Genomic DNA, 18,330 nt, shown 5'->3' with positions numbered 1-18,330 from the left:
GGCAGAGGGTCCAAGCTGTGAAATGGGAGGACGCTTACAATACCTCCGAGGAGACAAAGCCAGTCAGGGGCGAGGAGGCTGGGGGCAGCTACCTGAGCGTTCAGGCGCACAGGCCTTTGATGAGCCCCCGTTCACCACTAGCCTTTTCTTTCCTTCCTCGGAAAGGAAAGGAGGGAATCCCTACTCATCCTAACTCTCTTCACTCCTATCCACATCCCAAATGAGCCATGGTTAATTAACAGAGATGCAAACAGTCACGGACTGAAATAAAGGTTTTTAACAAGAAGTAAAAAGAGATCTTATAAATCATACAGAAAAATAAAAAAGAAGAGGGAGAAAGTATCCAGAGCAAAAGGTCACGCTATCAATAACTGAGGAAATGAGAAAGAAAAGGGACAGGTCAGGACTTCCCAAAAGGTCTAAAATTGTCTGCTTGCACCTCTGGGTTCACATCAGAAAGTGGTTTACGACAGAGGAGACACTGTTCTGGGGAAGGGAAGTGGGCACCAAGCCGCTGGAGCCCCACATGCGCCCGGGACTCATCTTCCTGGACTGCATCCAAACCAACCTGCTGCTCCCTGTTCCCCTCACTCATTTCAAAACAAAAATTATTTAATTGTTTCAAACACTGCATCCCTAGAGCCCAAAGATATCCTTTGCTTCCTTGAAAACTAAGCATCTTCCAGTTTACGGCAACTCCTTTCTGCCCTCCATGCTCTGACAATGCCAGCCTCTCTGTCACAGGGTGTAACCTTCATTAAAAAAAAAAAAAAAAAAAAGATCAGAGCTTCAGCTTCCCATTTAAAAAAAAAAAAAAAAAGATAGAAAGATAGGACGAATAAATATGAATTTGAAGGGGAATTCTGCCAAAACCCAAACCTCCCAAATCTGGTTCAGCCACATTCTTGCCCACAGCCTGTACTTCTCGGTGCCTCCCTGCATTTTTCAAAATGCAGCTGCACAGACCTCTTAAAATTCAGATTTCTAGCACCTATAATTACAGGGCGCTCGAGCCAGGCTCCTTTAATTAATGAACCTGACTCCTCTCTCTTCCGAGGAAATCTGCATAAGGGATGTATCACAGGGGTGAACTGGCCCCTGATCAGTGCTATCTGCTCTCTCTGCCGGATGAGCCGGCACTGCGCCTCCAACAGGAGCGCGAAGTTGCCCCCACCCCGCCTCCACCATACAACCCGATCTGGCACAAGCCCATAATGCAGTTAAGGCCATAAGACGTTTCTTGGAACTTAAGGGAAGAGAATGATGCTTTCCTGGGTGTGACCAGCAAAATCCAAAGAGAACGAGGTTCTCCCCGGTTCGAATGCTCCCCTGATTTTACTCTCTTCCCTCTGCCGGGATGAAAAGCAGAGGGTGCAGGCAGAAGCCACTGTTCAAGGCTGGACAAGCAACAGAGGAAGCAGCCTGGGCTTCGAACACTCGGGAAAAGAAATGAACACAACAGGCCTGGGATTGACATGCATCCCAAAGCTGAAATAAAACTGGTAAGAAAAGCCATGCCTCTTTAAAGCAAAACAAGTGGAAAGGGGTCATGATATTAAGGATACTGTTCACAGGTCTGGAGAAGAATTTGAGCACATCCCAAGGACGATATACTGACCTCAAGAGCTGTTCCCAGGTGGTCCTCACTGATTCTTGATACTACTCCTTTCTAAGCCAATACCCGATTAGTACTTTTTAAAGAACTGGTTTTCCTTCTGGCTGCTCTGGGCAGCACAGCCTAATGCTGTCTGTATCTGCTGCACATGCCAGGACAGCCTATAGCCACTCTCCTGAAAGTGGTTAAAAGCTGGCTTGTAACCGTGTTCGCTGGAAAGAAGGCTGTCTTTGGCTATAACAAAGACCGGAAATGGTTGCAAACAAAGCCACAGATGCCGGAACAGACAAGGCCTGGGTCAAATCAAGACGACCCCAGGTAAAGTTCCAGGTAGGAGATCTGAGATCCAGTAGAAGATGCCAAGGGATTTGGCAATAATAAAAACAGGTTTGGTTCAGTCACTACCATCTGATAACCGTTTCTCAAGGGTCCCTCAGACCCACAGCAAACCCAGTGGGGCAACAGTTGTTTTACTGACCAAATAAACATACCTCTTCTACAGGTAAAGCTGCCAGACTATGTACCCAGTAACACCCGGTCTGAGGTTTTCCCAGTTTCTCATTCGTGATTTGGGCTATAAAAGGAGGCTAAGGAGCTACTGGAGAACATCACTGGGGTCGATCAATGAAAATATGAGTCGTGTTGTCCTAGCTTCTTAGTTCTTCCCAGGGGACTTTACAGTGTAGTTGTCAAAAACTAAATTTGATCTTTCTGTATTCTGCCAGGAAAGGGGGCTTTAACGTTCCAGTGACTTTCTGCCGTTGCGAATACAATTTCGGAAGAAAGGGGAAAAAAACAGTAACATCAGTCTATCCAATGGTTAAACCCTCAGATTAAAGCAAGGCATGATCACTGATGGCTGAGTCTAACTCCGTAGCGCCTGTCTTGTTTCCTGGCACGGCGACCTGCCATCGTGATGGCCAACCCCCAGAGGCTAACACCATACACCATCTCTGCTTTCCCACTAGATCTGGCTCCAAATCCATCAGCATATCCCAGCCTGGATCCACTGCCCTCGGTGCTGCAGTAGAGCTCCAGCCTGAGAGCACGACTGACCGACTGACTGTAGGAGCCACTGCTTCCGTGTTTCCAAACCACAAGCAGCCAGAGCTGGGTGAAGGATTTTTTAATTTGGTTTGGTTTTCCAACCAAGACATTCTCAAAGTTCATTGTTCTTTGAAGTGGAAGCATTTAATTTTCGAACAAACAATTGGAAGCACAGGACCAGAGAAAACGCAGAATCGAGGACGAAGGTCAGGATATGCAAAAATAAGGAGCAGGGAGGTAGCTGAGTTCAGGAATGTCCAGGGAGTCTTGGCATGGGAGCTCACACCAGTTGGCCAGGCACTCTCTTTCCAGGGTGTCTCAAGGGGAAATCACCCATCGATCCTAGGACACACTGGTTCTAGGACCAATCCCTTACCTCAGAACAGCCTCTGCCTCAAATTCCTGCTTGCGCTTTAATGTTTAAATTATTAAATGCATTAATGTATTTACATTATTCAAGTCTTATGTGCATTTTTCTAAGATAATTTATGTATAAGAGTTTGAATGTCCATGACTGTTAATGTCTACAACCCTTCCTGTTCATTATCGATTCTGGAAGAAAAAAAAAAAAAGTCCGAGTTTTAATGCCTTATTTTTAATGTATTAAGAGTCTGAATAAGTGCCTTCTCTTTCTTCTTTTGTGATTTCATGCTTTAAGTAGTGCATTTATTAAACTGACACAGTAGGAACTGTGGCGAAGCCTGGCACGGCCCCACGCCGTGGGAGCCGCCAGCGGGAGAGGCGCACCTGGCTCCTCTGCCACCAGCGCTCGGCACTCTTCCCACCTCCGCGAGGCCAGGAGGGCGGCCGAATTTCGGGCGTGCAAGGAGATTTCTCTTCCGCCTTTTTAAAGCTCTTGCCCAGGTCTTCTCTCCTTGGTAAGTGGGTTTCCAATTAAGGTGGAACTTTTCTGCTCATCGGAAGCCCTCCTCTGGTGTGCTCCAGCTGATATCCAAACAGAGCTCACGGTCAGCACACAATTTTCAAGAACAATCAAAATGCCTACCTTAGCACGGCAAAAACAGCCAACGAAACAACTACTTTTAAAGGGGGATCTCAAAATGCAAACATCTCAAACCAACGACACCTCCATTTAGGCAGAAAAACAACTTTCTTTTGAAATCCAGTTTCCCCAGCGTAACAGCCCTCTTTCAACTATAGACAATAGAGCGACAGTGACACCCAATGGCCTATGAGTTCATCCCAACTGAGCATTCCCCCTGGCTCTCCCCAAGGTGGGTCTCGGGCCCAGAGTTCCTGTGCCAACATGGAAGCTAGAAGGAAGTATCAGCTACTCATCAAGAAGCTGAATTGCTAATGGATAAATTTCTTGCCACTACATGGAACACACACACAGTATGTAATCATGCACGTGTGTACAAACAGCACATCAGAGCACACGTCAGTACAGTCTTTCTGGCGGGTGACATGAGCACGCGCGTACGTGCGCACACACAGATGCACAATACGTGGACTCGGCCACACTGTACAAATCAACCTGGAGTGGGAGAAAAGATGCCAGACGTAGTTCACTGCTGTTTCAGAATCTGACTCTGCCATTTCAAATGTCACATAGACATATATACACACACACACATACACGACAAACTTATAATATGTATACGCTATATGGGTTTTCAACATACTTTCTCCTTTTCTTTTCTTTTTTTTCCCCGTTTCCTTTCTTTTTTCTTCTTCTTTTCTTTTTTGGCTACTCATTACCATTCTTTAACTGTTACAATTTATATCAGCATATAATGTTAAATAATTACAGGGAGCCGAGCTCACTCTAGTGAGGATATAAACGCGCTGTGGGAATCTACAGATTTAAACAAATAACACTCACAGCAGGGGGTGAGCAGATGAATTAGCATTAATATCTTGCCTGGGAGATCCCAGTGCACTGGTACTGCTTAAATACAGATCTTTTCTGTAACAGTCAATATGACAGCTCCCGGCAATACGGCCCCTTTCCCTTTCCCAGTCAATATAGCAGCCAGTGAAAACAGAAACGTCCCTATAGCAATCAATATAGCAGCCAGCTAAAATAAACCCTTCCCTTTTAAGGGCTATATAATAGTCAGCTAAATGGAAGAATTGGCACCCCTGCTGGAGGGCTCAGCAGAGAAGCCAAGGAATGAAGAGGCCACAAGCACTCAATGATCCTCCTGCTCCTCCAAAAGGCCCTGCCCGGGAAGGGAGAAGGCATCCATAGGTAGGCAATCCAGAGGGAGCCTGCGAAGAGACACTTGGCAGGCTGCTCCTGGTCCCAAGGAGTAAACGCGCAGGGCACCCCTCACTGAGGTTTAATTAATATGGCCAGAAACTCTAGAATCCTTGTTCAAACTGTCAGCTGGAACGAGGGAACATCTCTCTCCAGTGGGGAGTGAGAGTATCTTGATTTGAACCCCCGCTTTGCCCCCGCCCTGCTCCCACCCTAGCCCCAGAAGGGAAGAGTATTAAGTTAACAGCCTGTGGTTTTCTATTTTCCAGCAGCAGGAATAGCGGTTGTGTCAGAAACAGACATCGAGCCAAGTGGGTGAAAACACAGCATTCTATGTTGAAAGCTGCCCTGCAGATTAACAGAACTCATGTTTAAAACTCACAGCCATCAAATTTATTAAATACTGTAATGATATCATGTTTTCCCCCATTCACAGCATAGAAAATACTCTCCTTCCTTACAGACATATAGGAAAGAAGTTTTACTGCAACAGAATTCAGAGGATGGCTCACTCTGAAGGCCCAAATAGACCAAAGGCCTTTTAAAAAAAAGAAAAAGAAAAACAACAAGGAACATTTAAGAGAGGCTCCTGTGCATCTGAAGTAATTGTTCTTTTTCATTATAACTAGCTACTTCTAAAATTAGTTCAGTAGGATTTATGAATTTGATAAATGTGGAATATGACCACTGACACCAGTGCAGGTTTCCCACAAATACTCCTGAAGTTAATGCTGGGATTTGGTTATGCTCCAAAGCAGATGAACATCAGGCACCCACCCCACCTTCATTAAAATTCCACAATCTGTCTGCCGTCCTTTGAGTAAATCCACAGAGGGTCCCTGTTTCCCTGGCCAGGTGTTTAACACCCAGTGATGTTCAAGTCATCAATCAGGTGACTCAGTCAAGTGCCACAGTGTCAGAAACTGCAGGAAGAAAGATCCGACAAGTCCTAGTTTGAGAGCTCAAGTCCTTAAAAATTTAGATCTTGACACCCCACCTAAGCCGTAAGAATGCTCTCTTTTACTTCAGGAATTCCAGGTAAACGCCATCTTAGGAGAGAAAAAGGTTAATAAGATCAAGGCCCTCTCCTGGCAATCAACATTCTGTGTAGGAACCCTACAGGCCGTCCTAGGAAAGCCTAGCAATCTTAGTCACACTGTGATCCTGGTACCCATTCAAGGGAGGAAATGGATATGTGGAGAGACCCACGATTTTGCAAAATGCAGTATCACAAAAAGTGAGTTCCTGTTACGCTTTGACATGGCATTAGCCTCTAGAGCTGAAACCAGTGAGTACTTTATAAAATTCAATGTACGTGGATGTTTCCATTTCTAAACCACACACAAAAACTGGGGGGCGCAGACTCTCAATCTGATGGCAGTAAACCTGGAGAGAACTCATCATGATGTTAGCAGAGACTACTTCAACTACAGATGCCATCACGATCATCATCAAAGCGGTGGGCGGAGGGTGGGGGGTGTGCAGGGGAGAAAGAGAGACAAATGAAAGGGAAAATAATTATGAACGGGAAGGAGAAAAGAGAGACATGAAAGAAAAGATCACAGATAACAGAAGAGGTAACAAAATAAAAACAGAAAGACGAAAACCTTACTTTGGCATTTACAGTTTAAAGGTTTCAGGGCATTTTATGAAATGACAGTTGCAATAAAACAAACAGAATGGTGAGTCATCTGGTTTCCAACTTCTGAGTCAAAAGGGGCTGTTTCTAGACAAACTACAAAGCAGCACTGCTGCCTGCACACTTAACGATGCCTATCACAGCTACAGAACAGGATGTGGAGAGAGAGGACGGGGAGGTGGGAGTGAGCACTGTCTTTGCTGGTCCCAGTGTCACTGTGAATAAAGACCGTCAAGATTTAAACCATAATAATGGAAAGGCTATAAAGGTCTCAGCCATAATGTTTCCTCTGATGTTCCCTTTCATAAAATGCCCGCTTTATGTTGCCTACGTGGCAATGGTACACTGAACATCTGCGTACCAGTGGGAATGCTGCACCCTAAGTTCCCAGTGGGCAGCAACTGGGCACTCCAGCCCCTTGGCTCACCATCACCATCTACATAAGTGAGTGTGCGCGGGCACGCACACACGCACGCACACACACACACGCCACAAGCATGTGCTGAGTGCCTACCTCCTGCTGGGAGCTGAGGGATAAGGATGTGTGCCCACTGCATACAGGGTTCAGCAAGGGGCCTAGGTGCGAAATACCCAGGAAAACAAACAAACGAAAAATGTATTCTGCTTGGAAATGTGGCCATACAGCACAGGGACTCCTTTGCCACTTCAGCACCTAGCAGCCCTACACGAGAGCTTGGCAGCCTAACAGTGAGACGCAACTTTTCCCCATCCTGTGCCAGAGCAAAGTGGATAAGCTGGAATACAAATCAGATAAACGCTCAAAAAGGGGGCTGAACTGGGCACCCACAAAGACTTGCCTTTACTTGGACTCGGCAGACAAAACTATACAGAAAACCGCTGGTTTCAAGAGAATCTTTCATCTGTAGCCTGCCACCTAACCATTCTAGGCACCAGGGAGCCGCAAAGAAAACAGAAACAAAACCTCTCTGCGTTAGTACTGTGTAGACATGACAAAGAGGCAGGAACTAAGAAAGGACAACGTGGACGTGAAAACCACACATAGCGATAAAATGAAGTTGAAATCTGTACATCAGGGAGACCGTGTGATGCAATTAGGGAAGCCAAGGTACAAAGTTAGGAAAGGACCGATCTGGTCAAGCCCAACTCAGGGGCAGATACAGAACGATAACTCGTGTTTGCTGGGTAGGCAGCCAGTGCCAACCACAAACCATCACTGGGCTGTTTTCCCTGTTGATCTATAATTGGCGAGTCTGTGATAGAGCTACCAATTATCGTTAGACCCCCTGTATTTAGTTCACAGACAAAGGGAAGCAGGAGAGACCAGTTAGTGATGAGTAAGTAATGGCCACTAAAATACATCGTATTTTACTGAGCTGCTTCGGCAGGAAAAGCCATTCAGAAAATAAAAAGTGAAAGAATAAAATAAGCTAGAGAAACTCAATTTTCTTCTTCCTTCCTCCCAAAGCCACAGTTAGGATAAAATGAGGTTTGTGCAGGTTAATCCTTATGAGGTAAGAAAAAAATGATTAAATACATTAAAAAAATCAATTGTACATTAAACCAAATCCAGGAACTGCCGAAAGGAACGCTGCAGCGTTCCTCCAGCCGGTATTAGCTCTGCCGGTCTGGTCAGCAGGGGATACCCCACCGGCCGGAGCCCGCTGAGGTAATGGAAGCTGAGCAGAGAGGAAGGGAGAAAAATGGAGCTGGGAGGGGCTGGGGAGGCGTGCGGAACCACAGACCTGGATTTCACTGGAATAAAGTTATTCCTAGACAGTACAAAGGAAGAAATAAAGAGTCTTATAAATGGGGCTCTGGAGACCAGGCTGAATCCTTCAAAAATCCAATAGAAATAACAATAATGATAATCATCATCGTTTGATAAACAGGAGTTATAAACCACTTTGCTGTCAAATGATCTGCCACTATTTCTAGTTATTTCTTCTGTTCATTAGCAGATTCTATTAACCGCCATTTTTCAGAGAGACAACAGAGAGCAAGCTGGAGAGGTGAGGTTAGGAGGCGGGCCTCTGTCTCTGAGGAAAGCCACTCTCGGAGCCGGGGTGGAAGCTCCCACCCTTTCCCAGCATGCCGGGGTCCTCAGGGTCCTCGGATGCAAGCCTGCAAGAAGGCAGAGCCCGGGAGCACTGGTCACCAGCTCCTCCCACGGTGGAGTCAGGACTGAGAAGTCTCAGCTAGTCCTAGATGAACCCCACAGGGCTGAAACGTGGCGGCCAATTTACTTCTCCATGTGTACCGCAAAACTCCGGTTCTGCCTGCAACCAGCCCTTCTCCCTTCTGTCCCCTGCTTCAGACAGACAACTGGAAGAAGACCTGAGAGTCAGGGCCACGGTGAAATATGTGCTTCTGGGATGGGGGTAGTCAGTCGTTCACTTCAACAAGGCACAAGCTGGCCATATGCATCTTGGGCCCCAAAGGCTAAAAGGATTGACAAATCCAGAGTTTCCTCCTTAATGTGCTTATGAAATGAGTCATTTAGAATTGAAGAGAAACCTCCGTAAGCCCGGCTTGGGAGTGGGGGTGGGGAAAGTTAAGGCACACGCTGACAGGAAGGACAGATGATCAACCACATGACAGTGGTGTTCCCAACAGAATAAAGACCCGTGTCCACAGGGGAAAGTTTCAAAGCATCCAAACAGTATTAGCGTGGGTTATCATTGGCAACAAGTAAGATGTGACAAGAAGATTTTACTCTCTTGAAGACATCCTCCTATCTTCAAAGCAAGTGACTTTTGCCGCCTTAATTCTGACAGTGAAGGATTTGTGGATGTTGATGGGGACACAGATAAAGGATTTATCTGAGGGGGCAGAGAAAGCAGAGACGGAAGATCCTGAACACTGTGGTTTCTTATGTGGAGTCAAAAGCCGAGCGCTCAGTTGTGGACCCTTCCCTCTGCCAGCAGGAGAGGGAACGATAAGCGGCTGCTGCCCCCTAGAAGCTACCAGGGACATAGCACCTTGCTCCACAGACAGAGATGAAAGATCCTATTATCTCGCCTCCATCCCGTAGCCTGTCATTAGTGAGGTACATGGGTGCAGAAGCTTCCTCCACGCACGAGGAGGCCCACATCACCTCTGATAAATTAATAGGTGCCTTTTCAACAGCTAAGACGCATACAAAAGACTCCAACCAGCCAGAGCGCGTGAAGGCAGAGGCTTCAGAGGAAGCACAGACTCACCAGGCAGCACCTGAACGAGCCAAAGCCCTCTCCCAGACTTCTGTGCTCTGCGAGGCGGGCACGCTGCCCCTGCCTGCTCTCCCACCCTGCTCAAGTCTGAAGGAGAAAAGAGCTCAGCAGTGCGGGCGCCAGGGTTTACATCCCAGCCCTGCCGCTGACTAGCTGTGGGAACCTGACTGCCGTGGGCTTGTTTCCTCACTGTAAACTGAGGAAGGGTGATCCTTGCCGGTTTGCTGGGATGAAACAAGATAAAAAAAAATAAAGGAAACCAGCACGGAGGCCAGCACATCATACGGCAGAAGTCCTCCTGGCCTATGTGATCAGAGCTAGCAGTTGGTCAGTTAACTGAAAAATCAGTTAAAGCAGGGAATCATTAAAAATGGGGTCTATCTACATACCTTAAACGTTTCACATTAACTTAAAACCTATAAACAAACCTGCAGTCATTTGCTAATCTTTTGATGTAGAGCCAAGACCTTTTCTTTGAGTGTGGGACCCACAGACTGGAGTTCCCAGACGTCTTTCTTGCATAAACTCCACCCATAACACACCCTTCACAATTTCTAAAGCAAAGCGAGCCCTTAAAAGACATTAGCAAAGGAAACTGAAGTACAGAATACTTCTAGATTGTTAGGATCTTCCCCACTCACACTTAAAAAAACAGCAATCTTTTCAGCAGTTTGCATTTACCAAAACATTCAGCTTAGTTTTCACAGAACCCTCTTTTTACATTTGTGTTTACATTTATAGATCACTCTGTTCACTTTATATTTCACCTGTTTATACCATATTTAACAAAACTGCCTAAATCGCTAACAAATCAACTGGCCCACGGGTTCAAGACAAGCTGATGCCCTCCTGGTCTGCAGAAGGGGTGTGGGTGTGGATGTGACCAGCCAGGAGCTGCCCAGTCAAGAGCACCCGGCACCATGACAGTGAATCAGTTTCTAATGAAAGCTCTTGACACTTTCTTAAAAATATGTATTTACTGGTGCTGCCACTTCATTTCACAAGAGATCTGATGTGAGTCAAAGAAAAGAATACAGCAAACAGAAGGTATGAGGAAAGGGAAAAAGAAAGATGTTTAATGAATGCTGTTTACTCTTCCGCTTCTCCATCAAAACCCATTTTCAGCAAACTGTGGAAAAACTAAACCATGTATATACGTACGATCAACTTGTGTGCCTGATTCTATCAGCAGCTCCTCCCCTCCAAGCTGGAAAAGGCAGCCCTGCCCCTGAAGATGCTCTTGCCATGGCCTGACTGGACCACAGCGGACACACAGAGAAAGGCCTCTTGGTGCTACCCCAGGGCACCACCCCGCAGACTCTGTGAGCACAAGCAGGAGACCAGGGCCACCAGGGCCACCAAAGGCAAGAGGCCACAGAGGTGGCAGCACGTCTTCTCCCCGACACGGGCAATCTAGCCCCATCCGGGGGGCCAGGAGTCGGCTCCTGTCGGCCTCGGGGTCAGGGAGCACCCCACGCAGATTTACTTCAAGCATCACTCAGCGTCGGCCCCGTCTCTAGACTGTGCAGACAAACTCATAATGGCAGAGAGAAGATTTGTGGAGCAACAGGCATAAATCTTGGTTATAACTACAAACCATAAAAGAAAGGAGAGCTGGGAGGGAAGGAGGGAGGGCCGCAATCGCGTCCTTCTCCAAAGCACCACTTTATCTTCCCGCAGCTTCTCAGCGCAGAGTGGGGTTAACTACAAGAGCGGATTTTTCAAACCCAAATTGGTCTGCATGGTTTGACAATGGGCTAAAATATTTTAAATTGAAATTATCCTCAAAAGCAGAGGGCACACAGCTGCCCTAAGTATGACATTTAGTGCTTCACAAACTGGGGGCTCGTAGGGGATTTGCTGAGTTTGCCACATGGAATACCCACCTTTAGGTCACACTTTAAAAGCAGCTTTTGAGTAAAAATTCTTTCAAGTAAGATAATGACTGATTTAAAACAACAGAAAAACATTTTCAGAAGGTCACCCTGCCCAAAAAAGAGCTCTATACATCCCATGCCCAGCCAGCGCCCGGGTAGAACTCTGAGACTGTGTCTCCAGGACGAAAGGGAGAAAACGAAACCTCTTCTCAAAGAATGAGTCTGGTGACAAGATGAAAAACCCAACTCCCCTGATCACTGTGGCTCTGAGAAAAGGCACTTGAGCGCTCAGCTTCCTGGTTCCCACTCCAGACTGAGGACACTGCTCAGTTATCCAACAGTCAGGGCCTCTGATTACAGAAACGACAGCAAATATAAAGTGTTACCACGAAAGCCAGAAACCCAAAACATAAACAAAGCTGAATAACGATCTCAAATTCCATTTCTCTAATTATTACTCCTAAGAGTTTCGATTCATCTAATAATCATAAGGATACCTTAAAACTGAAAACACAACCTCTTCATTTACCTGAAGGAGGAAAGAACTGAAAGGGCACCGCCTCGTCTACTCAATAAACCTTCTCAGTCTGTAATAGGAAGGACGGAGTAGGAAGAGGCAGTAATTTCAAAAGCAGTAAGTAGCCTAGAGATTACAGAGAAGCCACCCAGAGACGGAATGAGGCTTTTCTCAAGTCCATGCATTTCAGCATTTAGTTCTCTCCAGTTTCCTCCCCGCATCTGCAGGACAGGCGGGAATCTCAGGCACCCTCCCGACAAGGGGTGCCAGTGTTAAAAGAGCAGCGTTTTCCACAGGTGATGAGAGGGGAGTGGGGAAGGAGGAGAGCCAACGTTTCCTCCTACCTAGGTGCCCAGGCCTCCAGCCCAGCACCCGGAGCCTGGACGCACGGCAGCATCCCAACGGAGGAGCACCACCAGCCCCACCCTCTGGGTGCTGACACTCGATTTAGGTTCCAAGTTTCTCACAGCAGCCGTGAGGGGTGCCTCCTGCTTTGGTACCATAAGTACCAAATCTGCAGATGATCCACTTTTTACAAATAAATAAACAGAGCATACTTAGGATTATCCCTATAATATCACCCCCAGTCACTGCCTCTAGGCAGACCCTGAGTGGGAAACAAGAGGTGGAGATTACAGTTCACTTCAGCAAACCTAACTCTGCTACACCCACAGAAATCAACCACTACAGACCCTTTAAATAATAATGCTTAATACTTTAGATTTGCCATATTTATTTATTTTTCCTGGAAAAATGACAATTTCCTGAAATCTCTTAAGTGGCTAGTTTTATTACCCCTGTGCTTGTAAAACACTTTCATGAATACACTATTAAAATCAATTTTATTTCCCCACCAAGTGCTTTGAACTTTGTAAAATAAATATATGTGTGTTACATGTTCTGGATATACACATACACACATATGTACGTGAGTACACACAAAGAAGTGCACTGAGCGTGTGAATGTCATTCTTCAGAAATGTTTTGGTGGGGAAAAAACATAAGAATCACCTATCCACAGTGAGCCCACCAACAAGTATACCCAAGTATCAATACTTGACCCACAAAAGATACAAATATAGGGGAGACTGTGCCAGAAGTACGTGCGAGAGGTCTCCAGGAGACAGGCAACCAGCCACAGCTCTCCTAAAGAGAAGCTCACAGACTAGCTCCCTGAATTCATCAAGATATTAATGGCCTTCTGATTACCAGCCTCCGGTTAACTGACTTAAAAACCAAAGAGAAAATCTTGGGTGTTCCAGGTATAAGGTGGATGAGCTCCCCAGAAGGGTGGAGATCAAACACGTGATGCAGAACCACCCCCTCCCTGCCTCAAGGTTCTGTCTTAGCCTCAGGGAGAAACCTGAGGATACATGATACTTCCATACTTCAGATATGTGAAACCTAAAAAATTAAAAATTAAAGAAAAAAAAAATGGAACTCGGGGAGGGTGGGGGAAATGGGTGAAAATGGTCAAAAGGAACAAACTTCCAGTTATAGAATAAATAAGTCATGGGAATGTAATGTTTAAAAAAAAAAGAATTTAGCATACTAAAAATATTAATCCTAGGGAAGGTGATAAAGTAGAATTACCATCATCATTTATAAAGGTACATTAATTGTAGTTTGGGATTATTTTGGTAGAGGGATGCAGGGAAAAGGATAGAAACAAAAAACAAACAAAAAAACAAAAAACAAAAACAAAACCTATACCTACAGGTTAGAGGAAGAGAAGATTCATCCATTAGAAAGAAGTTGGTGTCAAAAAGGAAAACGCTGAAATTCTAGTTTAGCCCAATTCCGTAAGTGTTGTATAAAGTAGGTAAGCAATAGTATTGCTGAATATTGAGGAGCTTGTTGTATTGAAACAAGGGAGCATATTTATTGCTGCTTCAAATACCCTAACCTCATATGACTATAAGGACTCTCAAGACATTACTTAACCCCTGTTTCTGTGTCCAAGCAAGAGAGGAACCGAGTTACTCCACACAGACAACTGTCCACCCATTCTTACAGATCTATTGACTAGGCAGGACTTGATCCTGGCGGAGCAGTGCCGGGACCGACCCAGAACCTCTGTGACGGCCCGAGCACGTGCCCACACAGGTGATGAGAAATCGCGGGTCTGTGGGAAACTGACAGAAGGTTCTGAACACGTCTGGGAGAAGCTAGAGGTCAGTACTCTGGAGCTTGCCCTGGGAGGCAAAGTTCAGTGAACAAAGTATAAAGAAAAAGTAATCAGCCGTTTTAACTCTGGCAAAGAGTTTTGTCATTAACAATCAGAGAATTTCAACTGGGATTTTACAGAATTCATCAAAATGAGTCTGTTTACCAATCACCAGCCCTGAGGACATCATGACATTATAGAGCAATTATCCCACTAACGTGGCCAGAGTTGCTGGGTTGGTTCTTTTGGGAGCGGAGGAGGATTGAAGGGGCAAGGGAAGGTATGTGCAGGGTCACTATGCGGCTGGAATCAAGACCAGGGGATGGCTATGAACACAAATGTGTCAGTTAGAGACCACAAGACCATACTTATCAACTCAAAATCACAAGCCAGTTTTTATAGCCCAGAGAGGACAGATATGAAAATCAGGCCCTCCTTCCCTAGCAAATAGAGCAAAACAATGATGCAGACACCCAAATACATCCACCGAACAATGAAACTTGCACCGTACTGACTAATCAGTAGAGCCTCTTTTGTTGTAACTCACTTTTTTAATAAAGGGAAAAATTCTTCCGAAGTGCTCATCTAGTTCTGAAAACAAAGAACAAGATTATTTGCCTTCAGCATCCCATGCTTAGCCTTTTTAGTGTAGAGAACAGGCAGCTTCCATTAAGGAATTCTGTGGAAAATATGCACCCCACTCAGTTAAAAACAAAACCAAAACTAACTGAGCACGGTGTTCCCTCAACACCGGACTATCCTATTCCTCCAGACCTGGCTTCAAGTTTCACAGAAACCATCCCTAAGCACCCCCTACCCCCAGAGAACTCTTCCTTCTCTGAATAATGAGGGCTCTCTTATACTCCCAGCCAGGCAATTCTGCACCAAATTATATACAATTTTGTACTGTTTGCTAAAATTATATATACAGCCTTGTGCCGTTTGCTAATTGTTTCGCGTGTAACAAATGCATTTTCTTCCCCAAATAAGATATATAAATTACTTGGGAAGAAGGCTTAGCTTTATTCTTCAATTGTCTATTCCTCCTGAGCACCCAGGAGACAGCTAACACACACGCCGGAGGAATCTCCCCTGGGAAGGTGTGACTTGGGCTGAGTGCCTCAGGGCTTTCTGTGGGTGGGCGCTCCCAGCCCATCACTTCTCTGGCACCCTATGACTCTCTCCGGCCCGCTGCCAGTTCACAGCGGCTCATCCTCTACCCCCGACCTGCCACACAAGCCGTCACTAGCCCTCGGAGGCTTCTCTGCCTGGCACCCTCCCACTGCCACTCCCAAGAGGCAGAAGTAGCTCACACAAGACCATACAGCTCGGCTGGCGCCCTCATCTAATCAGGCTGCTGCAGATGGTTGACCAAAAGCAAGAAGGGCATGACTGAGAGACTGTGGGAGCTTAATATTAAAAAATTAATAAAAAAAAAAGACGGGAAGGAGGAAGGGTCTACCTTTTAATAGGGCCCTAATTACACAACTCATAGGATCAACCCAAATGAGATGGGAGTTTATTTCGGGGTTTTTTTTAATTATTGTTTTTTTATATATATATAAATTGCTGCTATGTGTTTTCTTTCCTCTGAGCAATTATGCAGCAAGTACGTAAAGAGGGGAAAAAATATTAATTAAATATAAGGTTATTGTAGAGTTAGCCTTGAGAGAATGAGTCTGAACTCTGGACGATCGCAGGCTACTAGGGTTTGAAGACTGCTCAGGGCCTCCCAGAAAAGAAAGAAAGAAAAATACAACCAACCAACAAGCAGATGCAGAGTACAGCAGGAGAAGAGCAGTGCGCAGAAACACTAGCAGAGCCAAGGGGCTGCAGGGCTCCAAGTACCCAGAAATCAGCGAGGCTGCCAATTGCCCAGGGCTCGTTGCTAGAAAGAATGCCCAGAAGTTTATACAATCATGCCCCAAAAGATGGTCCAGCCACTCTTCTGGTGATCAGTAGCTAAATCCGTAGATAAAAATGTAAAAAGAGACTGAGGAATAAAGGACTGAAGAGGACTGGAGTGTCCAGTTTGAACTTCAGTCCGAAGCCACATCCACAACTTCGGCCTGAGGGGCGCCGAGGCAGGTCCCCCGGGAAACAAGTTCCCTACCTAAGGGGCTGGCAAAGCGAAGGCTCCTCTGGCTTTTACACCACTGAGACGGCAAGGAAGGACCCAGGCAATACCAAAAGAGAGAAATGAAGCCACCAGGGAGTGGTGGGAAGCGAGCTGCACTTGGAAAAAGCAGGTGACATGCAGGAGAACAGTGCTCCCCTCAAACAGTCCTGGCCAGGCTGCTGTCACCCAGGCCTTCCTCCAGCTCAGTCAAATCCAACTTGCCTTCTGCCTTGGAAAGCCTTAGCACAGACTGAAATTCAGATTTGTGCATACCAGCTAAGGGCCTCACGTCATCCCCTCCCACTACTGCCAGAAGGAGAGGGAAGAAAAACAGGTGAAACTACAGGCCCTGCTGAAACAAAAGCTTGGCGGTACATCCCTAAGCTTGCTATCACTATTCAAAGAAAGAAAAAGCTCTGAAAAGTTAAACCTAAAGCTGGCCCCTCCATAAAACTTATCTGGTTTGTACAGGTCTTTTTTTTTTTCTTTTTTTTTTGGCCACACCGTACGGCTTGTGGGATCTTACTTCCCTGACCAGGGATTGAACCCGGCCCCTTGGCAGTGAAAGCGCAGAGTCCTAACCAGTGGACCACCAGGGAATTCCCTGTACATAACAGGTCTTAATACCCAGCCAATGAAAATGGGGTGGGTGGGCAGGCGGGCAGTGCTCTCACTCAGACCACCAAAGCAAAAGCACTCTGTAAAGAAAATTATCTTCAGTACTTAGTAGGCCTCTTCCCTATCAACAGTATAAGCAGATAATGTTGGAAATGAGTATCACAAACCTAATTACTGACCAGGCAAAAATGGAACTCTCTCCCTTATCTGTTCTTCAAAGGCCACCTGAAGTGCCCTCACCCTGAGGAGCAGAATGGCTATTTCAGACAATCAAGCAGCTACTTGGTCAGGCCCAGCAACCTCGCTCCAGCTGAGCCTCCAAAGGTTTCAGGCATCCCACTAATTACCACTGATTCAAACAAGTAAAATGGTGCATCACCACACCTGGGGTGGATGCTTTCCGTTCCAGAAAAGACCAGGCTTTACTAAGGGGAGATCTCGCTAATCCCTGAGTGCCAGAAGAGGAATCAGAAGTCAGAGGTCACTCGCGGGCTGTCTCCACAGAGCACCTACTCCTAAAGGGGCACTACTGATGCAAAACTATAGGAGCATAAGGTTTCTTGAAACTCAGTATTTTAATTATTAGAAAATCATACTATATATCATGGCTTCTTACCAGCGGCTCTCGAGGCGCCACATTTTCACTTCCTGGAGTAGAGCTTGGCTGCAAAGAAAAATAAAAACAAAAGTAAGATCGCAGTGCCACCCAATGGACATCAAAGAAACCAAAGGTGTGCCATTCTCGAGCAACACACACACACACACACACACACACACACACAACTGCTTCTCGTATTTCTCACCAGTTTTCCATACCGCAGAGTGCTCTGTGGTGGGTTACCTGTAAGAAGCAGCCCGAAGAGCCTGAATTTGCCAGTGAACAAGAAGAGACTGTTTCTGGGTTTACTGTCACGGCACCTCAAGAAGGCTGCATTTAGCTTAGGAGGGCCCCGGCAGCTGAGCAGCAGGGGCTGGGGGCCATCACAAAATCCGCAGCGATAGGAAAGTCCACAAAAGGCTTTAAGTGAAAGCCAAACTTCCCTTTTGCCATGTCTCCCTGCCACACTGACCAGCGAGAGCAGAGCAAAAGTGGAGAACCAGATTCAGCCACAAGGGGGCCCCAGTTGCCCACACTCAGCATTTTCTCTGGGCATCTATTTGGAGCCAAGGAAGCAGCAAACTATGGACACTGGTTCCTATTTATCACCTGTCACTAAGGATACCAATACCCAGCAGTAAAGAAAGCCGAGTTTAAATCCTTTCTGTAAATAAGCTAGTGACAAGCTGACAGATAAAGAGAGCAACCCACAGCCAGG

At 46.1% G+C, this 18,330-nt stretch overlaps 1 protein-coding gene across 3 annotated transcripts in view; it reads right to left on the bottom strand.

Moving 5' to 3' along the window:
* PEX14 (peroxisomal biogenesis factor 14) overlaps nt 1-18,330 on the bottom strand; it is a 139,060-nt gene that overhangs the window by 104,613 nt on the left and 16,117 nt on the right. For all 3 annotated transcript variants that reach the window (XM_007170074.3, XM_028163483.2, XM_057558574.1), the window contains one exon: nt 17,631-17,678. In XM_007170074.3, coding sequence (XP_007170136.1) covers nt 17,631-17,678 — 48 coding nt within the window. The remainder of the gene's footprint in view (nt 1-17,630; nt 17,679-18,330) is intronic.

The sequence above is a fragment of the Balaenoptera acutorostrata genome, chromosome 1 (genome assembly GCF_949987535.1).
Source record: "Balaenoptera acutorostrata chromosome 1, mBalAcu1.1, whole genome shotgun sequence".
Classification (NCBI taxonomy): domain Eukaryota; kingdom Metazoa; phylum Chordata; class Mammalia; order Artiodactyla; family Balaenopteridae; genus Balaenoptera; species Balaenoptera acutorostrata.
Note: the sequence above shows the minus strand (reverse complement) of the source record. Positions and strands in the feature narration are given on the sequence as shown.